Here is a 23,120-nt window from a genome sequence, read left to right as displayed (position 1 = left end):
AGGCAAGACATTACACAAATATATATGCACACATATGCACACCATGGTAAAGCCTAAAATGATTTACTAGAATGATGCAATGTAGAAATCTGGCTTTGTGCTGAAGTGGGGAAATGTTATTTTGGAGACTTGTATCTATATCAGTGACACCCCCCCACTCAAGTTCGTAAAATACACTACCACAGGACCCCCCAGATCTAAGCTAAGCGCCAGACCCAGGAGATAGGAATAAAAGGAAAAGGAAAGGTATAAAATAAATAAAAGTTTAAGTAGATAAATAACCAGATAAGTCAATCAATAAACCTTAATAGACCTAAATCAGTAAAAAAAAAAAACACAATATAATTAAAATATCAAATGAATTCCAAAGTTTTAACTAAAAGCTGGATTCAAAAGGCAGGTCTTGAGCCATCCTTTAAAAAATGAACAATCTCTGCGGCCCTGAGTGTGGCATGAATAAAAACACCTCCGAATGTGGCGTGTCATTAATGTTGGGCATCAGTTTGTCGTCTGAGTTAAGGAGAGGTAAAACAAGAGAAATAATAACGATACAAATTTAATTAGAAGTTCAGTGTTTGTTTTACCATTGAAACTACTTCAGGCAAAATATATTTTGGCTAAATTCTAATAATTGGTTATTTTGACAGTTTCTCTTTAGTTCACTGGTGTTGACATCTGCATAAGACTGTAACTCATGGAAGTGTCCAAAGAACCCGCTGACTTTACAGCTGATCTGGTTGATGTTCCTCTAAAACTCAGATGTTCAAGAAAGGAATTGATGCTTAGGAGATTTTCTACATAATGTTCATTGTAAATGAATAAAACAAAAATGTAGCTTTTCTGTCCTAAATTAACAAGTTCTTATCAGCACAATTTGTAGGAATATGTTGAAATGTTAAAACTTTTACTGTCATCAGCACAACTGTTGCCATTTTTAATAAAAACAAGAATTTAGAATAATGTTCTACTTGGAAAATTGCTTAAACTGACTCAGCTTTTTAATCCTGCGTGTAGTTTATATTCCTCACCTTTTGAAGATGTTCAGTTTTAAATAAAACGGATTTACTAAAAGATTATATTAATTTAAAATGGAAGACAAAAAGGTGTTTATTCTAGATTTAGGTCGAGCAATTTTTGTCAAACCAAAGTGTTCAATTCTTACAGAACAATATTTCATAGCTGAATATTACTGCGTTATGTTGTTTCAGTGCAGTTTAGCATTATGTTATCAAATTGTTAATTTTTCACAAAAAATTTAAATAAAATTTGGCAGCGTTTCTCATTTTAATGATTGTTTTTTTCATTTTCAAGCAGGCTGACAATATTCAGTTCTTGGAAGTGTTGGTCATAAATGTCCTGAAAAAAGGGCTGGAAACACAGCGTGTCATCAGTTTTTACAACATGCCAAATGCAAAAATAAATAAAAATAGTGAAATTGAGGTTTTACAGGTAAATATAAAACTCACCTGAGTGATAACAGTCAGTGAATTACATTTTTTAGAAATGTCCCGATTTGGCTACAAATGTGTTTGTGGTAAACAACAAATGACACAAAATGTGGAATCACAACAGAGTTTATTTAGGGAAGATTTACTGAGAAAAAGCATCAAACAGAAATTTTACTTAACATTTGTTTCCCCACACAAAGTGATTTAACCCAAACCTTTATATTGTAATGTCTACACAGAAAAATGTTTCTAAATCCATCAAAAACACACAAGTCAATACAAGAAAAGCACAAGACAAGAACCAAAACCACAAACTATTAAGATTAACTTTCTTTCATTTTCCTTTATAACCCAGGAGTAAAACATATCAAGCTGCATATTGACTCTATAAGCTTCAAAATATACAAACATGATGAATAAAGACAAATAATATTTAGAAATGAAACAAAATTTTAAATGAGCAGAAACAAGTTAACAACTTCAACAACTTTAATTGACTTCAGATTTATCAGATGTGGAATATTGATAGAATAAAACATTTTAATGAACCAAACTCCAATTTCTCTGTTTCTTTTATTTTCATGCTTTAATTGTTTGTTGCTGTTTGTAAGCTGACAACTTTTTAAGGATTTAATATAGCAAAGAATAACTGAGTTTATGAGATATTTGGTAACCCTTGTTCATTTGTAGAAAGAAGATTGTTGTTGTTTGTAAATCAACATGAAAAAAATTAAATTTACAGGAAAGATTGTTGCAGATTTGATTCCAAAACCTGTTGAGAGAAAAATGAAAGATGAGATTAAATCTATTTTCTGTTTCCTGAAGCAGTTTGATTCTGCTGTGAGTAGCAGAGAAACATCAGAACTGAAGACAGTTTGATGGAGGATAGATCAGACTATCATGATCACACAAACACACCTATGCACTAACACTCTGCTAAGAAGAAATGAAGCAGATTTCTTTAATATAGAAAGAAACTCACTGTTCAGAGGAGAGTTCATCTCTTAGGCTGATGGATTTTCTGGTTGAAGCATCTGCTCCTGGATCTCCTTGTTGTCTACAGCTGTGAGATCAGAAACTGTTAGTCTGAATCCTCATCTGAACTGAAGCTCCAACAAACATGAAACTCTGATGGAAAAACTTCTAAACTACCGTAAACTCCGGACTATACAGCGCACCCAATTACAAGCCGCACCCACCCATTTTAACATGTTTAACTAGTTTTGTACATACACAAGCCGCATCAGAGTATAAACCGCATGTACTTAACAAGCATGATCATCCTGACAAATCATGTCCTGACTCCTTGAGTAAGTGTGATTCATTAGCACACTGTGAAAGGGGTCAGCCTTACCTCAGGCTTATGTATTTGAGTATACCCACATCTGCCAAACAGCATGGACCTCTATTCTGTTCACAAGTTCCTCAGTAATGGTTTTTTTATTTTTTATTTTTATTTTTTTTTAACTTATTGACAATCTAGGTATCATACATAAAATTACAAACAGTAACCATATAATCAACATTACATCCCTCAGTTATGATGAGGAAATTTACATCTGCGATCCCCCATTTCCCATGAGTCTTAGGGGCTAAAGGCGGGGCCAACGCCCGGCTTGCCACTCTGTTGTACGTGTTTAAGAATGAGCAAGTAGCAGCAGTGCATGGAGGGGTGAACGGGAACAGCTTGTGTCGCGGCAGCGATATGGGAGTAACAGGGCTGGTTAAAAAACACACCAGTAAAATAAAGCAGCGGCGACTGAAAAGCGCGCGCCTCAGCGCGAGACGCGCGCCGCGTCAGAAGTTTCTTCCACAACAAACACTGTTGCTCCGCCGACGCCTCTGCGCTCCGCGCTCGCCAAGCGGGCTCCTCGTCTCCCCTTCCAATCCGAAAATCTCACACGGCGGCTGTGAGCTTTTTAATGCAAAATTCCGCTAAGTCTTTAGAAACAGTAAAAACGATCATGTGGATTTGTGTTTCCAGTCGTGTCCCGACAAAATAAAGGCTGATATTATTGCCACATATTTACGTGCAGCCAGCCGAGTCACTATGACTCAGAGGTAAATTCACTCCATGCGCTGTTCTCTCCGTCACGCAGCTGACCAGCTTTTCCAAACCCGTTGATGATGGTGGATTTTTTAACGCTGCTTTTAACGATTGCTTTTAACTTGAAAGCTTCATCATATTATAGTGGCGATCACGTGCACGTTGGGTCTGATGGCACCAAAGGATTCTGGGATGCGGCCGGGCATGCGTGTTTCGTTTTGTTGAACCATGACTGAAGTGTCTAAGACCTGAAGTGAGGTCCATGCTGTTTGGCTGCTTACTCGTGCTTGATGGAGAATTCAAACTATTCACTGAGACCGAAAGTATGTACATGACGTTGGCCAATTAAATCCACAAATTAGTCGCGTCACTGAATAAGCCGCAGGGCTGTAAAGAAAAAAGTAGCGGCTTATAGTCCGGAAATTATGGTAGTCACTATAAATACACAGAAAACATCTGAAACTAGGAAAAAAACCTTTACTTACGAGATGGTGGACGCTTGGCTAAAATGAAGGAAAAAAAGAAATCAGTAAACATTTCATCTTTCTTTCAGTAAATAATATTTTTACTCTTGTTAAAGTGGATCTGAGCCAAAGATAATTGGAGATAAATCTTAACTGAAAGAAAAAACCTGTTTCTTTCTCATTTTTAATGTAAAACTTGATTCAAAACTAAAATGAATACAACAATAACTCACCGTTCTTCTTCTTGTAAAAAATGAATGCAGACACAGCAACGACAGCCATAACAGCAGCGAGGACACCAATGATGATCAACATCTGACTGGAAGAACCTGAAGAGAAAAAACACAAACAGATGAATTCAAAACAATCACCAGTCAAATGAAAAACTCTCTAGAGGAAGTGAAGTTTACATCCTATAAATGGATTAAATCCAGCATCTTTAATCTCTTTAATCTGGTCAGATTATTGATTTAAACTTGAGAACTTTTAGAAAACAGCAACAATCAAAGAACAGAAGAGAACATTGTGAGCTGGAAACCCTCAAATCCATCACTTCAATCCTCTAGAACACAGAGAGACACAGAGGTTTAGTCTGAATTCCTCCACCTTGAATCAATCCTACCTTCATTGGTTCTGATCTTTGCTTTCTCCAGTTTAGTGATGACGTCTTCTTTGACTCCAGAGAGCTGAAACACACATTCATATCTCTGCATGTCTTCTCCTGATGGAGGTTGGAGATGAACGCTCATCTGGAAAGTTCCATCATTGTTGGGGAGGATCTGTCCTTTCTCCACTCCTTCATGGATCTCCTCTCCATCTCTCCTCCACAGCAGTTCAGCTCTGTCAGGATAGAAACCTGTAGCATGACAGCTGACTGCAGAGGAGGACGACTTCTGGAGGAGAGACACTGATGGAAGAACTGGAAGAAGGAGAAAGATGGACTGAAATGTTTCTGGAATATTTATATTTGATCAATATTTAACACGGTCACTCATTATGTCAACTTCTAAAAATGCTTTATGTTGATATTCTGTGTTCTGGGGCCTCATTTATAAAACTTTGCGTAGGATTTGCGTCAGAAGTGGCGTACGGATGAAACATAGGACGTGCGTACGCACAGAAATATTCAGATTTATAAAACCGTGCGCACGCACATCCTACGCATCTTTCCCTTAATAAATCACAACCAATTCCAAATGCAGCGCAGCTTTTGCGGCTTCATGACACGCCCATAGTTGCCCATAAATAGTCCGTGAAACGCCCACAAATGAATATTCATTGATTGTGAAACCATGCCAAACACGGAAAGGAAATCAAAAAAACGTAACTTCACTCAATGTGAAGTAGAAGTTATCGTTGGCGAGGTGGAAAAGAGGGGAAAAGTGTTGTTTGGAGGGCACAGTGTGGGCATTACTAATGCCGAAAAGGCACGTGAGCGGCAAACGGTGGCAGACACCGTAAAGGCTGCAGCCTCACAACCTCGGACTGTGGCCGGTCCGAGGTTGTGAGGCTACAGCGCTCCATGGGGGGGGGGGACCGGAGCGCCAGATGCATGCACCGGGTGACACGCGTGGTTCCTCGGAATGCTCCTCTGCAACTCCGGGCCCAAAAGCCCGCAGAGGTCCAACAGGACGGCTCGAGGAAGTCGGAACCGGCTCATAAGCCACTCGTCCTCGTTTGCCAGCAAGTCTTCTTGCTGTCTAAAGATGCGTTCACTCTGAATTGTTCCATTTGCCACATCTTCTAGCGCAAGATCAGCCATTGTGCGTCATTACGCATTGTGATGGGGCATTTTATTTCCATCCATTTATTGCATCTGACAAGCTACAGATGTCGGTAATAATCCACGTGGAAATGGGAAATTGATCAGCGCAAATGTAATTTCTTGTTGCTTTCTGAATGGTTGAGACATACGCCACATTGTTTTATCAAAAATAAAACAAACTAAAGGCATATGCATGAATACCATAATTCCATGTTTTACTATGAAAACAACTTTCCCCAGTGGACAATTAATACGTCTGTCCGTCCGTCCGCACCTCTATCTGCTCCGCCAGACGGACACACTGACGAGAATATCAGTTTTGTACATTATTTCGTTCTGTTAACTATATTATTTATGAGGATGAATTGCACTACATGCCAATATTGCAGAACATATATAACTTTTCTTTTTCCAAATATGTGTTCATTTGAATTTCTGTTGTAATTTTCGTTTGATTTTGTTTGTTTCACTGCTGATCGATCAAACGGATGTTCGTGTTCCTGTAGGCTGTTAATTGTAAGACTTGCTTTGTGAAGTCTTCATGTTATTTATGAGAGGCAGGATTGTCATTTTCACTTTCACGTGTTTCTTCCATCTGCCGACGGTGTCGCCGTTTCTCATTTCACCCGTTTTTGTGCGTACGCCTGGGTCAGAGCTTGCGTGTAGGACCGCGCATTTTCCCGTCAAGTTTGCTTTTTATAAATATCAACTATTGCGTAGAGAGTGGCGTACGCCTTCTTTTGTGCGTATGCAACGTTTATAAATGAGGCCCCAGGAAATTTTAATGACAATATTTTAAGTTTAATTCTAAGATTACAAAGCAGAGACAAGACAAAAAATACCTGAAAGAAATCTAAAAAAGTAGATGAATGATGAAACAAAAGAAAGAAAATGTGAGAACATTAATTCACTCTCCTCCTGATCAGAGCTGCATGTGACAAATTCATGAAAAAACACTTCAAAATGGTGTTTGGTCTTTAGATTTTATCTCCATAGCAACCATTTGATGTTTTGGTCGTCTGGAGGTGATGAACATGCTGTCATTGTTAGGAGAATCCCTAAAAGTAAACTTTTGGCTTTCCTTAGCGACTAAAGTTGTTGTTAGCCACGCCCACATTCCTGATTGGATTTTATATTGTTTCTTTTAGCTTGAGCCAAAGATTCATTTGTTTTATTTTCAGGATATTCTTGTCAAAAATGTGCGAGCATCAGGGAAACGCCACTTTTGTGAGCTCACCGCTCTAAAGCTGTTAGGAATCTTCAACTTTAAATCAAACATCAAGCAGATTCTAATGATGCTCAGGAATGTGACAATAGATTGAAATCACTAAGAATTGTTTCATTTAAAGTTGGGCTTAGAGGTGAGAGGGGAAAATTCAAGATGACAGCCTGTTCCTGAGGTCAAAGGTCAATTAAATTTCAGCTGTGGTTGTAGACTTAAGCTGGGAACATTTGTGTGAAATTTTGTGAAGATCACTCAAACAAAAGTTTTTTTTTTCAATGTATAAAAATATGAACATTCCTACATTTCACCCTTTGCCAATAAGTGGTCACCAAGCCGTACGTTCTGTGGCCATCCCATAATAATAGCAGAACTTTCTTTGGATCTCCCCGACACGTGTGTTCTGGTTTTGTTTGTGGGTTTTTGAGGATTCCTTCAACATGTCAAATATTCAGTGTGTTCTAGGTCCATGTAGATTTGATCATTCAGATGTAAAATCTGTCTGCAGATGAATCTATTCTCAAGTTTAAAAAAACTGACAAGGTCATGAGAGTTTACCTTTTCTCATCAGAGAGCTGCTTCCATAATTCACGTATTTCTTCAGCCATTCAGGACAAATCTGGGTTAGGTAGTTCTTCCGTCCTGCCATTAAAGCTTTGTCATTGTCCCACTTGTGTTTGGTGATTTCAGCCTGCTGTTTTGGAGCAATCCATGATTCTGTCTTCAGGTCAAGAGCAATGAAGTCTTCTCCATCATAACCGTATTGATGAAAACTGTTGACCGCTCCAGTCTCCTCATCCCACTCACATCCGTACATCCACTGAAACACATGAACACCTGAGAGACAAGAACACAGAGAACCTCAGTCAATCTGAACATAAAGACAGAAAAATCTGATGATTCATAATCAGAAACACAGAAACTCATGAAGGATGTTTGATCTAAAATCAATCAAATGTCTGTTTCAGACATGAAGACTCTGTAAGTCTCTGATCCAAACACTGATTGTTTTCTCCACAGCCTCCTCTGAAACAAAACACTTCATATCAGAGTCACAGAGACATTTAAGAAATAAAAATTCTAACATTTCTCTTTTTCTGCTGTCTAAATCCTCAAACTACTTTAGAATTTTCTCATAGAGGTTCAGCTCCTAAAGTCTTGATCCAATCTAAACACTTTAACAGAAAAGTTTGTTCTAAAATTCTCTAACATCTGTTTCTAGATGGTCTCATAAATGCAGCAGAAATGAAGAAAATTCCACAAAAAACATCTTTGACCTGATTATTTCATCAGAGCTGACTCAGCAAAAAACAAATGAAGGATTCTTGCTCTAAGTGAGACAGAAATGTTAGAAACTGTTTCTATTTAAACTAAAAGAGTGAAAGATTTCTATTAAAATGCTATTGAAAAGAATTAAACACATTATGAGCCAAACACTTGAGTTTTTACAGATTTTTATGTCTTTTTATAGAAAAATTATATCAAAAAAGGTTTTACATAAAAACATTTCTAAACTTTTATTAAAGATTTTGATGATGATGAATGTTAAGAGTTTGAATCAAAGTGAAGCTTCTGTTTTCACAGCTGCTGACTGACTAAAATCTCCCATCATCCCCTGCAGCGTCTAGAAGCTGCTTCCCGCTCCACAGGGACCATCATGCATTGCGTCCTGAATCCAGCAGACAGACAGCAGAAGCTGTTCAGGACGTCTGTGAGCAGAACTGAACTCCTCAACATTTCATAGGCTTTTCTGCCTGATCTGCAGGATTTCAGACGTTATTAATAAAATGTCTCACAGCCGGATTTCCACACGTGTGTTCAGTGTGAACGTTAAACATGATCAGGACACTAAACATGATCAGGACACTAAACATGATCAGGACACTAAACATGATCAGGACGTATTTGAACGCAGCTCACTCTAAAATCTTCACCAACAGGCTGAAGATCAGTGGAGCCACAGAGAGTCCATCATCAGCCGTTTGTTTGACATTTTCATCACTTTTCAGCATAAATCTCCAACAACAGTCGTTCTGATGGATTTCCTCCCACAGTTTCAGCGGCGGTTGGCGTTTCTGGACGCAGTTTTGACAGGAAAAAGTTCAGCGCAGGTCTGAGTCGCAACGTTTGAGGCCTGCGCTGAGGAGAGATGGCGTCAGTTCAGACGCCACCTCGCCCGGAAACAGAGAAGCCGGTCGTCACTGCAGATGTGAGGATTTTATTTCCTGCTGACGTTTGGTTTTCTGATCACTGATGATGAATTGATGGAGAATTCTGAAGCAAATCTGCTTTTAGATGGAGTTTGTCTTCATTTCAGCTGAACGGAGGCGGATCTGAACACAGATGGAGACGTTCAGAGACGAGACGCCCCCTGGGGGCGTCTCGTCTCTGAACGTCTCCATCTGTGTTCAGGCAAATGGAGAAACACGGAAGAATCCTCACTTCCTGTCTGAGTCACATGGTTTTCCTCTTGGACACGCCCCTTTCAGAGACCAGCCGACTCTGATGATTCCACTGATCCCAGATTCTGATCGGTTCTCCTTTCACTCTGAGGGAAACCATGGAGCAGTTCCACAAACAAATCCCTCATCGTCTCATCGTTATGGCAACAAACGGCTCTTTTTTCAGACAATCAGGAGAAAATGAAACAACTCCACAGCCTGCCTGTCTGTCTGTCTGTGTCTCAGCAGCAAACTCACCAGATCAGAGGAAACTCTGCTCGTTTTCTCACCTAAAAACACTCGTCGTCTTTTCATTTTTCTTCATCCTCACAAAGTTCAAACCGTTTGAGCTCCTCATCTCTGCTTCATCAGAGAAGCTTCAAAAAGTGTTTGTTTTTTTTGTTGTTGGATTTAAACGTCTGCTGACATAAAAACTGGATCAAGTTCAGCTCACTAGCATCACCTTTGAGCTTCGTCTGACCACATTTCTGGATTCTCAGCGTCACATGACGGCGTGGTTCCATCAGAACAGTCAGAGTCACAGCGAGTTGGGCGGCTGGACTCACTGGACACTCAAACACGTCTGATCTGGAGGATTTCTCAGCTCTGACTTTAGGAAAACAGTCCAGAAGAGAAAGATGGAGTCTGATGGAGATCCTCAGATTTGTCAGCAAACTGTCTTTGTTGAAGCTCGTTTTAGTCGGAAAAGCTCTAAAAGTGAGACGGCAAACAGGAGGCATTGTGGGTATTCTGGACCCTTGAACAGTGAAACTATTAGAGGTTGATCACTGCAGGACTTGTGATCGTCTGTCAGTCAAAGACCAATAAAGTTGAACGGATCAAACAGTGAAGAGAGTCTTTGGTCTCAAATCTCTGAGGCTGCAGATCACTTCCTGCTTCAGGTCGACGTCGCTGTCATGTTTGTGTGATCAGAGATCAAACAGAGAACTCTCTGTTCCTGATTCCTAATCACCAACAGAACCTGCAGAACCCTCTCTGTTCTGTTCTGCCATCAGCCTGGAATCTGCTGAGTTCTGGTCCAATCAGACAGAGATGATCTCTGGTCTGCATTTGCATGAATATCATGACATGAACAGAGTCTGGACATCGTCCACTGTTCAAAGTTTAACGTCTGAATCGGTTTCTGTGACATGGAAGCTGTGGAGGTTTGAGCACCAAAAACCACAGAACCAGAACCAGAGCAGAACTCAGAACCGTTCATGTTGATCCTTCAGACCAAAGTCACCATAAACTGACCAACAAGAACCACAGAAAACACCGAAAATTCAGGAAATCCCGTTTTTAGAGAGAAGAATGGATTCAGGAGAGAAACTAACTTGTTAGTTTTATAGAGAAGAGACTCACTTTAATGTTAGCCTCTGTTTTTGAGACGAAGACAGCGAACTAAACTATTTATGTTGATTTTTCCTTTAAAATAGATTCTTTTTCCTAAGAAAAATATTGATTTATTACAGAATGAAGCAGAATGAGATGAACTGAAGAACAGAAGAAAAGTGAAGCAGCAGATGAAGCAGCAGGTGAAGCAGCAGATGAAGCAGCAGGTGAAGCAGCAGGTGAAGCAGCAGGTGAAGCAGCAGATGAAGCAGCAGATGAAGCAGCAGGTGAAGCAGCAGGTGAAGCAGCAGGTGAAGCAGCAGGTGAAGCAGCAGGTGAAGCAGCAGATGAAGCAGCAGGTGAAGCAGCAGGTGAAGCAGCAGGTGAAGCAGCAGGTGAAGCAGCAGATGAAGCAGCAGATGAAGCAGCAGGTGAAGCAGCAGGTGAAGCAGCAGGTGAAGCAGCAGGTGAAGCAGCAGATGAAGCAGCAGGTGAAGCAGCAGGTGAAGCAGCAGATGAAGCAGCAGGTGAAGCAGCAGGTGAAGCAGCAGATCTGCTTCTCTGAGATCTGATTCCTGAGAAAACTTCAGCTCCCGTCTCTAAACTGTCCTCTCTGCCTCATGTTCAGCTCAAAAATGATGAAAATCATCCAGACAGAAATACAAATACTAGAACATCAGCAAATTCTGGATCTTTGAGTTTCTCCTTTAGGTTCCTCAGATAAAAACATTTATCTGAGATCATCTTCAATAAAAATATCTTTTTGAAACTAATCTCTGATTTTCCTGTTCAGCTTTGAAGCCAAACATCTTTAAGTTTCACATTTGTTCTCATGTTTCTATGAGTCAAATATTTGAGGTTTTACATATTTCTAAATGTGAACATAAACACTAAAACTGTTTCTGAAAGATAGAAGACTATGGGATCTTTTTCAGGTTGAAAACTACTGTTCTCTGTTCATTAATTCTTTATTTTTTAACTCAAAAACAACAAACACAAGAAGTACAGTCAATTTGGTAAAAAGACATTTTAAAAGTGTATTTTGTTTGGACAAACCTGCTATAAATTTTTTAGCATTTAAATGTATAAAATAGAAATCAATTATTGAAACGGAATTATTTTAGGTTTTGCATAAAATCTTAATTTTCAGCAGAAATGAAAAACATTAAAACAATGAAAATTCTGGTTCTGCTGCAAAAACAAACCAAATATTAAAGCTACAAGTAGCATTTAGCGGGCCCGAGCACGTGCCACCGCCTGGCACGAGCGACCGCACCGTGAGCAACGCCCTGCTCGAGCCATTCTCGTCGTTTTTTCTTGTCCATTCTGGAGCTCCAAGCTAATGTTAATATGACAGCAGCCTGTGGGGGGGGGGGGGGGGGGGGACTATAATCTGTTGCCTTAAAGGACAAAGACTTTTGCATATAGCATGAAAAAAATTCTTAAATCTAAGCCTCGTTTAGACCTCCTCATTTTCTCATCAAGTAGAAGAAGGTTTTTATCAGATTAAGAAACAAGCAATGATGATAATTGCTATCACTGTCCCTAAGGATGAGAACAATAGAACTCATTCAATTTTCACTACAATGTCTAGATGAGTGTCAGCTATGTCTGATAACTTGGTGAATTAGCTGGACCGGGATCTTACAAAGTGCAGGTGGTTTAACGTCCAGTGTGATGAGTCTGTGGACGGCAACAGTACAGCATAGCTTTTGGTTTCCACAAGAGAAGAACTCCTGACACATCTGCCCTAACAGACAACTACAAGAGGAGTTGAAATGTATAACACGGTGAAGGAGTTTTTGTGCAGAAAAAGGTACCATTAGAAAAGCTGGTAGCCATACCTGCAGACGGGGCTCCTGCTATGATTGACCGACAAACAGGTTTCATCACTCACTGTAAAGCTGACCAAGACTTTCCAAAATGTCTGCATTACTGCTGCTTCTTTCACCAGTAGGCCTTATGTGCAGAAGTGATTGGCTCTGGACATATAATGACTCCTATTGTGAAAATCATAAAAAACTTCAGCTGCAAAGCAAAACAGAATAGGATTTTTAAGGTGCTATTGGTGGAGATGTCTGTTGAATATGGTGAATATGAACATTGTGAATCTGAACTTGTATTCTTGACTGACATTACTGGAAAACTAAACCACTTGATCTGCGAGCTGCAAGACATTGGCAAAACTATATTTTTTTATTGACCAGCCTGCCTGAGCCAGTGTTTTTCTTGTGGGGATCTTTTCTGCCAGGGCTTGCCAGCTTGGTCAGTGGATGTTGCTGCAGTTGTCTCCCTTGCTGGGACAGCTGGAGTTAAACACAGCAGCCTCACGGCTGTGAAGTGGACCCCGTTGCTGTCCCAGTCTGGATGGGCACTGTGGTGATGTTCCAATGTTCAGGCTGGCTCCTGGTATGAAGAGATTCCCAATTACCATTTCCTAACCGCAGAGCCAAGGATGTGTTTACATGTTTAGGTCAAAAATGTGATGAACAGCTTCATGTTGTCTATTGATGTAAGTTTAAACCTAAACATGTTTCCCTGTTACTAATCCAGTTGATATGGTTCTCCATCTGTTTCTAGGTGATAGAAAAGCATTTTTTTATATTTAGAGCTCCAAGCAAACAAACAGTTGTCTATATAAGAGCTTTTACAATTGTGGACTTTTAGCAGGTCTCTGAATACATGTGACCAATGTATGGTGGATTTTCACAGACTTTGTGTAAAACTGAAGGTGACAGAGACTTTGGAGAAGTGGCTACATTGCTCTGGACTTCTTTGTTTCATCCACAGAAGAGTAAAATATGTGATTGATTTTGAAAAGCTGCTGAAAAATGTATCTTTTTAAAATTGCAATTTCTAATTTGGGTTTTACATTTTGTGTTCCATTTTTTGTGATTGTATTAGAAAGATTTGTTATTTATTTGGTGTTTAAAGGTGGTACATAATGTATATACACAATCTTCTTAGAGACATTTGCTATATGTTGTGTTTGTTGTCGTTGTAGTTTAATTTCTTTGGATGTATTGAAAGGAAATGAAAATAAGTTGCAGCATTGATTAAAAAAGCATAAAAGAGACATTTACTGTCTGATGTTACATCTGTAGGAGTGTACTGAGACTGGGTTTTGTTTTGGAGCACACTCATATATTTTGTTTGTAAAAAAAAAAAAAAAAGATAAAATATAAAGTTAATTGTATTTTGGATGAATAAAAAAGCAATGATTAGTGCTAAGGATGTATAAAAGACAAACAAAACAAAGGAAATTGCTGTATTTTAGTGTTGAACTAGGCTTTCTAACTGTTCTACTTTCTGTCTGCCACTCCTGGCTAATTTACATGTGAGCACACAGCCGGGGGGGGGGGGGGGGGGCTAACTCCACTCCTGCAGCAGGGGAGACTGATGAAAAGCTTGAGGATGTAAGATTGAATAAATAAAATCCTAGAGTTGACCAGTTCATTTTATAAATGTAAATATTTTTTATTTTGGTGATGATAAACTAAACAGATGTTATGATAAAAATATTTGCTTGAGTCAAAATGTCCAAAAATTTGCTTTCAGCACAATAGGGTGATTAAGGTGGTTAAATGTTTCTCGTACGTATAGTGCTGCTTTTCAAACGTGGAGCTTTGTAAGACGCATCTAATTCTGAAATCTCAGCTTCCTGAGACAAACGGCTGATTTCCTATGAAGCTTGATTATATGATCATGCTTCATGATCATTTATGAACATAAATAGCTCGTCCAAAATTGTCATATCCATGGGTTCAGAATTGAAGTTTCATCAAATCTATTTAATTTCAGTGAGATCAGACAAGGAATGTGAACGTGAGAGCAACATTTGTGCATGGCGAGATACCCAACTTCGCCGCTCTGTCACGACCACACCCCCGCGTTGAAAGATTTGTTTTTCATCAGAGTAAACTTCAATGGTTTTTCAACAGGTGGACGTCATTTTGAGGTGTGTTTGCTCATCCTACTTGGAGCAGTGATGCTCCAAGTAAAACATGTCATTTCCTGTTGCCAACAGGTGGCGCTACACCTGTTTCGGATTTTTCCACTGCAGATGTGTTCAAAGTCAGACTACAATCATGCACAACAAATTTGGATCAGATTAGATTATTTATGGCTGAGTAATGGCCATTTTTCTTTTCATGGCGTGATTTCGAAACGACCTCAAATTTTGACGCGCCGCCACGGTCACAAACAACCGTAAAAACTTAAAAGCTTCGCAATTTAAGATCGGACATGTGTTTAGTTTACAAAACCAAAGTTTGGAGTCATTGTTCAAAAATCTCTAGGAGGAGTTCGTTCTAGAACGAGGCCTGCAAAGGACCAAAATAGAGCAAAAATGACATATTGACATCAATATAGCAGACTTCCTGTGCGACTGACAGCTTGGTCCCAAGAGACTTTTTTGTAGGTTTCCATCTGATGAACATGTCCTGTAAATATCAAGCTTGTATGTTAAAGAACATGGCGGGGCTCTCAAAAACAAACATGGTAGGTGGCGCTATTGAGCCGTTTTTTGTTCACCCATGCAAGTGCTGTGTATCTAAGTTGGAGATATGTAAGACGCCTCTCATTCTGAAATCTCAGCCTCGTGATACAAACGGCTGATTTTTTATGAATTTTTAATTATCTGACTGCAACTCAATCAACCACTTCCTGTTTGGTGGTGGCTTGCGCAGGCACCGTCAGGTGTACACCCATGAAACTTTAGACGATGAGAGAAGACCCTTATGAGTATCTCCTGTTGTAATTTTATGAATGTCGGACAAAGCACAGAGAAAAGATAGGTCAGAATGTGACATAAAATGTATTTGTCAATATCTAGGTGGCGCTATGGAGGTCGTCCAAGATTGTCATATCCATTGGTTCAGAATGGAAGCCTCATCACCTCTATTGAATTTCAGTGAGATTGGACAAGGAATGTGCACGTGAGAGCAACTTTTGTGTGCATGGCGAGACGCCCAACTTCGCCGCTCTGTCACGACCACACCCCCGCATTGAAAGTTATGGCTTTTTATCAGAGTAAACATCAATGGCTTTTCAACAGGTGGACATCATTTTGAGGTGTGTCGGCTCATCCTACTTGGAGCAGTGATGCTCCAAGTAAAACATGTCATTTCCTTTTACCAGCAGGTGGCGCTACACCTATTCCAGATTCTTCCACTGCAGATGTGTTCAAAGTCAGACTACAATCATGCATATCAACTTTGGATAATATTGGATTTTGCATGGCTGAGTAATGGCCATTTTTCTTTTCATGGCGTGTTTTCAAAATGACCTCCATTTTCGACGCGCCGCCACGGTCACAAACAACCGTAAAAACTTAAAAGCTTCGCAATTTAACATCGGACATGTGTTTAGTTTACAAAACCAAAGTTTGGAGTCATTATTCACAAATCTCTAGGAGGAGTTCGCTCTAGAGTGAGGCCTGCAAATGTCCAAAATGAAGCAAAAATGACATATTGACCTCAATATATCAGACTTCCTGTGCGAGTGACAGGTGGGTCCTTTCAGACTTTTTTGTAGGTCTCCATCTGAAGAACATGCCCTGTAAAAATCAAGCTTGTACGTTAAAGCGTATGCGGGGCGTCGGGACAAAAGTCACTGTAGGTGGCGCTATCAACCCGTTTTTCTGCGCCCATGCCAATCTCCTATAAAATACGAAATTTTTCGCGACTCCTGATGTGTGTGCCAAATTTGGTGAGTTTTGGGGTATGTTAAAGGCCTCAAAAAGGCGACTCTTCTGGTAGAATAATAATAATAATAATAATAATAATAATAAACATTCGAATTACAATAGGGTCCTTGCACTCCGTGCTCGGGCCCTAATTAAACTGAATGTACTACTCTGATGTAAATCCTAATGTGAATGATTTATGATTTAACTTATATAAATTAAATAATGAAATCTATATACACCATGCAGAAGAGGCTGATCCGTATTATTGATCATCATGGATGTGGGAAGTTAGGTTTTATTAATCAATAAACTTTGCAGGAAGTCATGAAAATGAAAACTGTTTATTTCTGGTTTAAGATCCAGATTTTACTCAGGAATTAGAAAAACGTTTAACGATAAACTGGTATAAATAATAAACATGTTTTTATTTCCTTTAAGTGAGGATTTCATTTCTTAACTGAATCTCTGAACAGAATCGTTTAAAACGTAGAATCAGTAAATAAATAAATAAAGCAGCTCACCTCCAGTTTGGTTGAAGCGCGGCTTTAATATTTCAATGTTGGCTTTGAAGGTCTGCTGGTGACCCAGACCGATATCAGTTTGTCTCTTCCAGTACTGTTCATCCATGGCCATCCAGTCCTGTTTAGGAACCGTCATTCTGGTGTCGCTGTCATAGTGACTAATCTGAGCATCATCAACCAAACCAACAGACACGAACTCTGGGAAGTTCGGGACTTGAGAGGAAGCGGTGTAGAAATACTTCAGAGAATGAGACACTGAAAAAAACAACAACAACATGGATTCAGTTTATAGAAGTTAAACTTTAAAAAAAACGTTTCTGTAAATGCAGAGAAACATAGATTTACTGAATAAAGACATTGACTTCAGTGGCGTCACTTTAAATTTAAACCCTTTCACTTTATAAAAAAAACGTAATCAGTTTTACATAGAAGAAAAACAGAAACCAGAAATGATTGATAAACACACAAACAGTTCAAAATCAATTCAAAAGGTTAAAAGCTGGTGACTGACCTGCAGCAGCGCCGTGGAAACTCAGTCCCAGAAAACACAGAATCAATTGGATCTTCATTCTGGATCTTCTGAGGATCTCAGTCAGAGACCGTCCGACGAGAATCTGTTACTGAGGTTCTAGATCAAACGTTAGAGAATAAATGCAAGAAACGTCAGAGTCTGAGCACGTGACCACGATCTAAACCAATAGAAATGATCTCTGAGAGCAAACGTCACTAATATCTGGGTGAAACTGACAGACTGAGGTTGACAACGAAAGTGAAAGTGGCAGAAGATCGCAGCACGGAGACATAATTCAGTTTTTTAATTTTGCTTTGTTTAATTTTTTTTGTTCTTGTCCCCTCAAAGCTGCTTGAAGTCATTTAAAAGTAAAAAAAAATAAAAAACTTTATCAGCTGTGTTTTCACGTGTGTTTAGTGTTATGCTGTGGTCAGCAGCGCCCTCTGGTGGTCAAAACCTCAATACTCTTCGTTCAGTTTCTAAAACCAAATGCTGCAAAAATAAAGCAGTTCGTTTTCCAAAATTCTCAAACACAGAGAGTTTTGACATCACTTTATCACATTTTTTCAACTTGTCCAGGATTTGCTTTTACCAGAAGAGAAAAACACAAACTCGGTAAATCTGCTGTATCTCTCTAAAATGTCGGTTATGAAATGTATCTACATTAAATAATTCAGTTTATAAAAACATGCTGAATTCAATTAAATACAGAAAACACCATTCAACCTAGAATCTATGCTTTTTAGCAACGTCTTGCAAATGAACTTTTTTACAGCTTTGCTGCACAGTGAATATAAAATAATTTTCAGTCCCCGGAATTAAAACAATGTGAGAAACTGAAAGATTTTGTAAGAAAGTAATGTCCAGATAATTCAGACTGAAAGCAGGCTATAAAAATGGGAAAACATGACATTGTTTAAAAGTCTGCAATTTGAGAAAAATAACAAGACTGAAAACTATTTTTATTTTAAAAAATGAGTCTATAAAGACTAAAATATTGTGTTTGTTTTTACTGAGATGCTTAATGAACCAAACATTGTGTTCGTTTATTAAAACAGATATCTGATTTTAGAAAAAAAAACCTACATATTATACAGATAACTTCTGTTGATGGTTTTAATAATCATGTTGGACAGTTTTTTGTCTTTTCTTTGTTAGTGTGTGGTGTTTAAATTATTTGTCTAACTTACTTTTTACTCTGTCAACTTAAACTAGTTTAGCATTAATTTGATTTGCATGTTTACATGTTTTGTTATAAGTCATTCAGTTGTTTCATTCTTAGTTTGTAACTTTACAGAAAAATGTAAATATTTCAAAAATCTTCCAGAATTTTACCAAAACCCTAAGAACTAACCTTTAGTTTGTGAGGAATCCATTATTACATCCCATTTTCAAAACATATGTATTGTTTCTTTCTTTTACAAATACAACAAAAGAAAATTTACAACACTTTTTTAATAAAAGTTCTTACATTTTAAGAAGTTTAATTTCAATGATTTTGAAAAAACGGTAAGAAATGTGTTTTATTTTTTCTTCAAATAAGAACATTACCATTAATAAAAAACAGAAAACAAATGTACAATTATTGTTGTTTTACATTACTATTTAAATTAAAATAGGCCAAGAATGAAATAAATTGCCAAAAACAAAGTTCCTGTTTCTCAGCTTTAGGTCAGACAATGTAAAACCGAATTATTAATCAAATCTACTGTTGGTGAGTCGTGTGGTTCCAGATTCAGTCCTGCAGATGATTCCTGGATCCAGATGTGAGCGGTGTCATTCCAGCCTGATGTTTACGTCAAAACCAAGTTTCAAGTTTTCCACTACAAGGTTCATATTACATTCTGGATTTCTCCAGTTTCAGTCCACTCTCCGTTCTTCTCAAAAGTGCCGCTTCCAGACCTTTGTCTCTTACTCTCCAGCAAACTTCACAGGCTGCATCCAAAAACGACTACAGTTTAACTTTTCTCTGTTCGGTTACATTAAAGAGTCTTTTATATTGGAGTTTTGATCTAAGAAAATGAATTCAGTCAGAGTTTCTCATTAAATTCAGATTAAATTAATCCTTTTTGAAATGAGTCACAGGAGTCTCAGTTTAGGAAAGAAAATATTTTAATCAAGCAAAAGGTTTAGGTGAGTAGAGACATGAAATTAACATTTTAATTAACTTTATGTTGAGTGAATTCACCACCACACACTGGTTAAATAGTTTTTGCTGAATAAATGAAAGGATCTGAGCTTTGTGTGTTGGTGGAACATAAACACAGATCAAGATGACAGAGGAAGATTCCATTGCTAAATTATAGGGGTGCAGGTCCACAACTCAAAGTGCAGACATCCCTTCCCAGTTACATTCCGCAGATGACACCATCTCTCCATCACCTTTCTTCTTAACATTGAGTGTTTCCTTTCTGTCCAACACTATGATGCAAAGGCAGGAAAGGCAAGAATCAAACCTGCGGCCTTCTAATTAGTGGTTGACTGCTTTACCCTGCACCAGTTTAGAGACAGAAATGGAAACTGATTCTGTAAAACTGTGAAACACATGAAGCTGCTCTGCTGATGCTCCTCCTGGGTTCAGATCAGCACACAGTTGGTCCGTCTTTCCACACAAGGACCACATGATCCCCATGAAGACACTCAGATGGTTTAAATCTTCTCTGCATAGTTCTAATTCTTATACCGGATAAGTTCTAACACCACTGCTGGGCTCCACTGATCTCTAGAAATTTGCCAAAAATGACCCAAAATGCAAAAGAAGCTTTGTAACCTTTGTTTTCAGTAAACTAGGAATAAGTAAATAGGCTAATAAGATGCAAAGGGCAGTTCATAAGTTTAGATTGTTTATATGTTGTTGATGTAATTTTTTTGTCAGAGATAAGAAGTTCAGCATTTGGGGCAGTGAATCGCTCTAAATAACCTGGACTTGAACGTCTCAAAAACAAAGCAGACAGAAGTCTCAAACTTCTACAAGTCAACAATAGAAAGCATTCAAACCGAATGATGCATCCGCAGGTAAACAGAGCAAAAAAACAAAACAAAAAAAAGGACCAGCAGAGAGCTGTAATGACAGCAGTGAGAAGCTTTCCCGCTCCGCTCTCTGAAACCATACACGCACATTTACACCCTCTTAATTCAGAAAAGGTCAACGTTCACACCTCCCTGGATTTAATCTGTATTCACCACTGCCTTCCAAAAAGATCCAGATTTATGATATCCAGAACAAATAGACTTAAAAAAATGTTCCTTTTATCCTTGTTGGTCAAACAGGAAACACCACTCCCTTCGTCTGTCTGTATCTGATTTAGCCTTTTTTGCACGTAAAACCATGTCAATAGAAATTCTCCTAAATGTCTTTTATGGTCTATATCAGTGTTCTTGTTTCATCCTGTGGAGAGATTTCGGATGGAAAAACAATTTGTTTTTTATTACATGAAACAGATCAAGCAAGCATTAAAACAACTCCAAGTAGAATCCTTTTTCACTTCTAAAGGGATTTCTCTGGCTCCAAATACCATTGAGACCTGCCACCCGCTCCCCAGGAGAAAGGAGACGGATAAACCAACGATCCTCATCAGATTTGTGAATCAAAAACAAAAACACAAGCTAGCTCTGAAACATAGGAGGAATCTGAAAGGATCTGCTTGGACCGGTCCACCAGTTCTGGTTGTTAACAGCATGAAGGAGAAGTGTTTGATCAGGACATCTGAACCAACATGCAGTAATAAATCAAAGAGTCAAATACAATTTCAAGAAATATGATGCTTGGATTCATAGCTTTCTCTAAAAGTCTGAAGTGACCCTGATTCTCAGCAGAGTTCTGACCTGCAGACAACTTGACCTCAACTTTCAGCGCCACTGATAACAGCCGCAGAAGGATGTGAACCTCTATCTAATGTTTGCAGACATAACAGCGAAGATAACTATAAACTCTGTTAAACCCAGAAGAACGGCTGTTAATCAGCAGAAAATGGAATACCAACCTTGGACATTCGACAGAATATGGAAATTTTTTATTTCACAGCATTACCTTATTATTAAAAAATTAAAAAATAAAAAGCTTAATCAAATATCCACTGTCCAATTTAGAACCCTTTGTGGCCCACGGGTCAAAATGTTTGCCAACCCCTGGGTTAGACTACAGTATATCATGAACACATAAACAGACATGTGCACTAAAAATATGCTAAGAAGAAATGAACAGCAAACTCACTGTTCAGAGGAGAGTTCATCTCTTAGGACCTTGTATCATATAGTTAAAGCATCTGCTGCTGGATCTCCTTGTTGTCTACAGCTGTGAGATCAGAAACTGTTAGTCTGAATCCTCATCTGAACTGAAGCTTCAACAAACATGAAACTCTGATGAAAAACTTCTAAACTAGTCACTATAAATACAGAGAAAACATCTGAAACGAGGAAGAAAACCTTTACTTACGAGATGGTGGATGCTTGGCTAAAATGAAAGAAAAAAAGAAAAACTATTTCAGTTTTCTTTTCTTCAGGTCAAGAGCAACAAAGTCTCCTCCATCATAACCGTATTGATCATAATACCAAAACCCTTTATAGATATTTATTTCAGTCGTTTAGGAAAATTGTCAGGTATATGTTAGCTAGCCCTTTCTGTTTCATTGTCCAGCGGGAGAGATCCGCAATAAATGGAGGTGGTCTTCAAGGGTGCTGCTGTGTCCCGACATCTTTTGACTCCCTCAAACACAACGCAGAAGTGATGCAGTTACACTTGGATCACTAGTCATGAAACCAGTCATGAAGACTGGTTTCATGTCTGAAACCAGTCATGAAGACTCTGTAAGTCTCTGATCCAAACACGGATTCTTTTCTCCACAGCCTCCTCTGAAACAAAACGCTTCATATCAGAGTCAAAGAGACATTTAAGGCTTCAAAATTCGAACATTTCACTTTTTCTGGTGTTTAAATCCTCAAACTACTTTAGAATTTTCTCATAGAGGTTCAGCTCCTAAAGTCCTGATCCAAACTAAACACTTTTACAAAAAAGTTTGTTCTAAAATTCTCCAACATCTGTTTCTAGACGGTCTCATGAAGGTAGCGGAAATGAAGAAAATTCCATCAAAACATGTTTAACCTGATTATTTCATCAGAGCTGACTCAGCAAAAACACAAATAAAGGATTCTTGCTATAAGTGAGACAGGAAATGTTAGAAATTGTTTCTATTTGAAACTAAATGAGTGAAGGATTCACATGGCTGCAGATATAGATTTCAGAAAACATCTGTAATCTCATCTTCCATTTTTGCATGTTGCTAAAATAATGTTCACCATATGCTCTCTATAGTCCAGTTCCAGTTTGCTGTGGTGAGCAGTCATTGATTAAAGATCCATTATTAGCCCCAGGAATGAGCTCAATACTCAGTAAATAAACTATGAATATTACTCTGATGTTTTAACCTGAGAAACTGGAATTGGAATTCCCAAAATTGGAACAATTACACACTTTTTCCTCAAGCAATCAGACTTTTTAAACTCCCTCTTTACTCCAGAGTTTAACCAGCATTTTTATAGGTGGGCACATTTAAAAATGTTTTATTAATACTTGGTTGCTGTGCTTTTAGTGGATATCACTCATTTCAAAACATTCAAGGATTCTTAATTTTCCTTTCACCACATGGTGAAAAAAAATTGTGATTCTAGTCGTGGACCA

At 38.5% G+C, this 23,120-nt stretch overlaps 2 protein-coding genes across 2 annotated transcripts in view; one reads left to right on the top strand and one right to left on the bottom strand.

Moving 5' to 3' along the window:
- Nucleotides 1-23,120, top strand: part of LOC144995278 (proteasome subunit beta type-8-like) — a 44,306-nt gene that overhangs the window by 16,156 nt on the left and 5,030 nt on the right. The gene's annotated exons all lie outside the window — the stretch shown is intronic.
- Nucleotides 1,560-17,529, bottom strand: orla-uaa (major histocompatibility complex class I-related gene protein-like). The gene is made up of 8 exons (NM_001278875.1): nucleotides 17,444-17,529; nucleotides 16,933-17,187; nucleotides 7,505-7,783; nucleotides 4,582-4,878; nucleotides 4,193-4,288; nucleotides 3,981-3,998; nucleotides 2,431-2,511; nucleotides 1,560-2,220 (listed from the first exon to the last, which is right to left on the bottom strand). Exons 1-7 carry the CDS (start codon nucleotides 17,499-17,501, stop codon nucleotides 2,453-2,455), a joined length of 1,062 nt encoding a protein of 353 aa, NP_001265804.1. The 5' UTR covers nucleotides 17,502-17,529; the 3' UTR covers nucleotides 1,560-2,220; nucleotides 2,431-2,452.

The sequence above is a fragment of the Oryzias latipes genome, chromosome 11 (genome assembly GCF_053564925.1).
Source record: "Oryzias latipes strain Hd-rR chromosome 11, Olatipes_Hd-rR_3.1".
In the NCBI taxonomy this organism is placed as follows: domain Eukaryota; kingdom Metazoa; phylum Chordata; class Actinopteri; order Beloniformes; family Adrianichthyidae; genus Oryzias; species Oryzias latipes.
This window is presented reverse-complemented; position numbering and strand designations above follow the sequence as displayed.